The sequence below is a fragment of the Vanessa cardui genome, chromosome 15 (genome assembly GCF_905220365.1).
Source record: "Vanessa cardui chromosome 15, ilVanCard2.1, whole genome shotgun sequence".
NCBI lineage: Eukaryota > Metazoa > Arthropoda > Insecta > Lepidoptera > Nymphalidae > Vanessa > Vanessa cardui.
The window spans coordinates 1,182,919-1,186,813 of record NC_061137.1 but is presented as its reverse complement, the minus strand read 5'-3'; the positions used below and the strand labels follow the sequence as shown (position 1 = coordinate 1,186,813).

Below are 3,895 nucleotides of genomic sequence, written 5' to 3'. Positions count from 1 at the left end.
AATTTAATTTGTATTTTTAGTGGTGGTTGTTCAAGAAAATTAGTATTATTTGCATAAAGCTTTGCCATTTGATCTGGTTACTAACATATAGTGTACTCTCGAATATTAGTAATCATTTGCGCTCTTTCATACAACTGATCATTTTTGTATAAATATTATTCATACCATAATTAAAAGAATATAGTTTGTATGACATTGACAGCCACAATTCGTCACTTTATGCTGTTTACAAATGCCTTGATAATTTACTACATTTTTTGTTTTGGTATTCACCTAGAATATTTTTTTAATTTAATCAAATGGCGTCAAATTCTTGCACAAATACAGGTTATTCAGCTGTAATAAAGTAACTTTATAAATGTTATGCAGTATTGGTTCACTAATGTAATAAAAAAAAAATTAATATCAACTATATTATATTTCTGCAACTTATACAATTAATACAATTTGGTACATCTTTGGTTTAAATACTTAACATCAATTCAATGGAATGCAAGTTTTTGGATTGTTATTTACATATATAATTGTTTCATTTATAAAATAATAAATTATGTTCGAAGTATTTTGTCTTTATATTATTTTACCAGTTTTTAATACATATGTATATATTATATTTATAAAGTGAGGCCTTATATACATTGTCTAACAGGTGTTTAGCAAATCCTGATATGTCTTGCTGTAATCATAAATTTCAGACTCGAAAGTACTCAGCAATATTCAACCAATCACTCATAAATAAAATAAACCCCATTCTAGTTTTCCATAGATTTTAAAAATTTGACAAAATTAGCTAACTTTCCACATTAGTATAAACAAAATGTTCAAATGAATTGCAACTAACAGGAGACAATAACTTATGTTTACAGAATAAAATTTTAGGATGATTTGACAAGGCACTATTGATATTTCATATTTCTTAACCTCACTGATATTCTCATGATTTATTTAAAAAATATCGCTACATATACAACGGCAGGGAAATTCAGATTTTTTTCAAAGTAAATAAAATGGTACCTTAAAATCATACTGAGTTTTAGTGTAAGAAATTTTGCATTGTTTTAATTTATCGGATAAATTCCAAGTCTATACTGACTTGACCTATCTAAATATCCTTGATTCTAGGTTGTCTTCAAACAACAAATACTTTTTGTAGTTAATTTCTAATACATTTTTGATTATAAATACAATACTAATCATTTCACAAATAATTAGATCAATATAATAAATATTGATATAAGTTAAAATAACAAACTAACAACAAGCTTAAAACATCCAATCATAGGCCAATTGCTGAATAAATGTTTCAAAGCACACGCAACTTATTCTGAAATGCGTAAATCTTAAAATATTTCACTTTGTATAACATTTTTGTTATAATTACACAATGTGCCCTGAATAATTTATACATAATATTCCTTATATAAATAGACTAGAATCATACAGTAGAACCTTTGAACTCACAATTTATCAATTATTATATAGTCAGATCTATTATGGTTCAATTTATTAAAACAATCATTAAGGGATCTTTGAAATAGATTTAAGTTTACAGAAGGTTCTACTATAGTACCTTAAATTATAATTATATAAATGCATAGCTTATATGGAAGGCATTTTTTGATTATGTAAAAATTACCCTTACTCTTACATAAATACATCTTTAATGTTTTGGAACTGTTTCACTGCAAGGTCAACAGGCAATTCAAAGTTGTATGGCGTTAAACGGTCAAGACTTTGCAGTGTATCTTGGAAACCAGTATTAACAACATAACTTGTTGAAGAATAGTATGAATCAATGAGGGACCTGCATTTTAACATAATATTTAACCACAGAACAAGCTTATGTGCATTTAACGCAGCACATACAAATGCTTTGAAATGTGCATCATAACTTCTTTTGTATGGTGTGTGTGAAGCTATTATACTACCAATAGCACTTAGCAGACTTTGCTTATTAGTAATAGCGGTTCCCCCAACAATATCTAAATTAAAACTTTGGCTTAATTTTCTAGCTGGAGTAGAATTGAATTTATCCCCATCGTTTAACTCATAATAACGTAAAATTAACTCCCAAATATGTAAAGGTCTGAACATAGAAGATCTGCGAACAGGAAAGCACCCAATCATAGGTACTAATGAAGTAGATTCCGGATTGACTAAGCCATGTTGAAGTAGATCTCTTAAATTTACAGCGAGATGTCTACGTACAGCTGTTGTGAGTGGTGCATCATTTATAATGATGCCACCTTCTTCAGATTCACTGTCATAGCTGTCAGCGATGGTGTGTGATGCTCTCTCTCTAGAAACTATATGCAGTACTGCATCTATTGACATTTCTAGTTTTGCTCTGAGATTACCCCAATGTGTCACAATGGTTGACGATTTTCTTTCGAATTTTTTACTCGTATTGGGGGAACAACCAAACTGAGAGACGGTAAAAATTTGTATGAGTGCCGATGCTTTTCTCATCAAGTTAATGGTTTCAGCTTTGAGTTCATCGTTCACTTTGTTATGGTTATAGTTTTTCTCGAACGACTCCGATTTTCCGACTTTTCTTGTTTCCTTCGTTTTTCTTGTGTTACTGTTAACATCATCATTCTTCATAAGTTTTATAAATTTTTGCATGTCATCAATATGAGCTTGAAGTTTTGCTATGACTTCTTCTTTTGAAAGTTGACGTTCTGCATACTGTCGCACCGCACAGTCAATTTGATGCCGTAATTCCTCTGTAGTTAAAGGTTGGTGGCAGCCTTCTTCTACGCTGCGATCTATTTCACTCCTTAGATGCTCTATTAAGGATCTGTGCTTATCATCGTCCAAATTCGAAGGACTCTCGGCGAATCTTTCTAATTCTTTTAATTGAGTTTTTAATCTTTCAATAAAGTGGGCTTGTCTTGCTCTCTGACTACGGATTTTTCGCTCCAATTCTAAGCACTCGCTGCACGATTCTCCCGCGCTTCCCTGCGGTGCCTCACGAGAATCAACTCCTCGGGATGTAAACTCCTCCAATGCCTTTAACATAGCATCCTTTTCTTCTGGGGGTGCCTTCAGGATTTGTCTTAATCTAAATTCAACTTGCGCAAGATGAGATGTCAGGGAAAATACGGATGATGATAATATCTCTTGTTCTTCTTCCAATGCATGTATTCTATCCCCTGACAATTGTTCTGGGGGTAATTCATCACAAAGATTTTCTTTGGGTGCACCCAAGGGTTCGCATCTTGGCTCCTGCCATATAGGAATCTCACCCTCTTCATAGTCACACAAGGTCGCGTCCATTACAACGACGAAGATGGAAATTTATTTCTTATTATTAATATATTAGGTCTATAAGTTTACTTGGTACCCAATCATGTCTATTGATTTTTTTCAATGAAATCACCACATATCACATAGAAAACACAAAGTTGTGCTTTGAGAATGTAACTTAGAAAAGACGTCACAATTGACGTCAATATTTGAACGTAGGGAATGAAATTTCAGTAACAGTACGCCCTCCAAGAGTGAGTAGTGAACGATGTTCAAAGTTCAAATTGTTATAATTTTCTTTTACAGTTTTGCGATAAATAAACCTATGTTTAGTATTTTTTAAATTATTTTTTGTTAATAACTAAGTCAATAATAATAAAATAAATTGTTTACAGGAAAGAATCAGTAATGTATCTATTCAAAATAACTATTAGATTCAAGCGACATCTTTTGTCAACGCACTAAATGACCTTGTCAATGTAGGCAGTTATAGGGCAAGGATATTTTAGGTGTATTTCAAAAGATAGCGCTTTATCGTGAATATAAATTATGATTCAATCTCAAAGTTAAAAAAATACAGATAAAATCGTAAAATTACTTTTCAGTAAAAACTAAGGGGTAAGTAAAAATTACATCTATATTTGTC

The 3,895-nt window shown here is 31.3% G+C and overlaps 1 protein-coding gene across 1 annotated transcript; it reads right to left on the bottom strand.

The window, feature by feature from the left end:
* Positions 1 to 403: 403 nt before the first annotated feature.
* LOC124535798 (RUN domain-containing protein 1) lies at positions 404 to 3,455 on the bottom strand. Its single transcript, XM_047112153.1, has one exon. The coding sequence runs from the start codon at positions 3,277 to 3,279 to the stop codon at positions 1,645 to 1,647; it is 1,635 nt and encodes a 544-aa protein (XP_046968109.1). The 5' UTR covers positions 3,280 to 3,455; the 3' UTR covers positions 404 to 1,644.
* Positions 3,456 to 3,895: the final 440 nt, after the last annotated feature.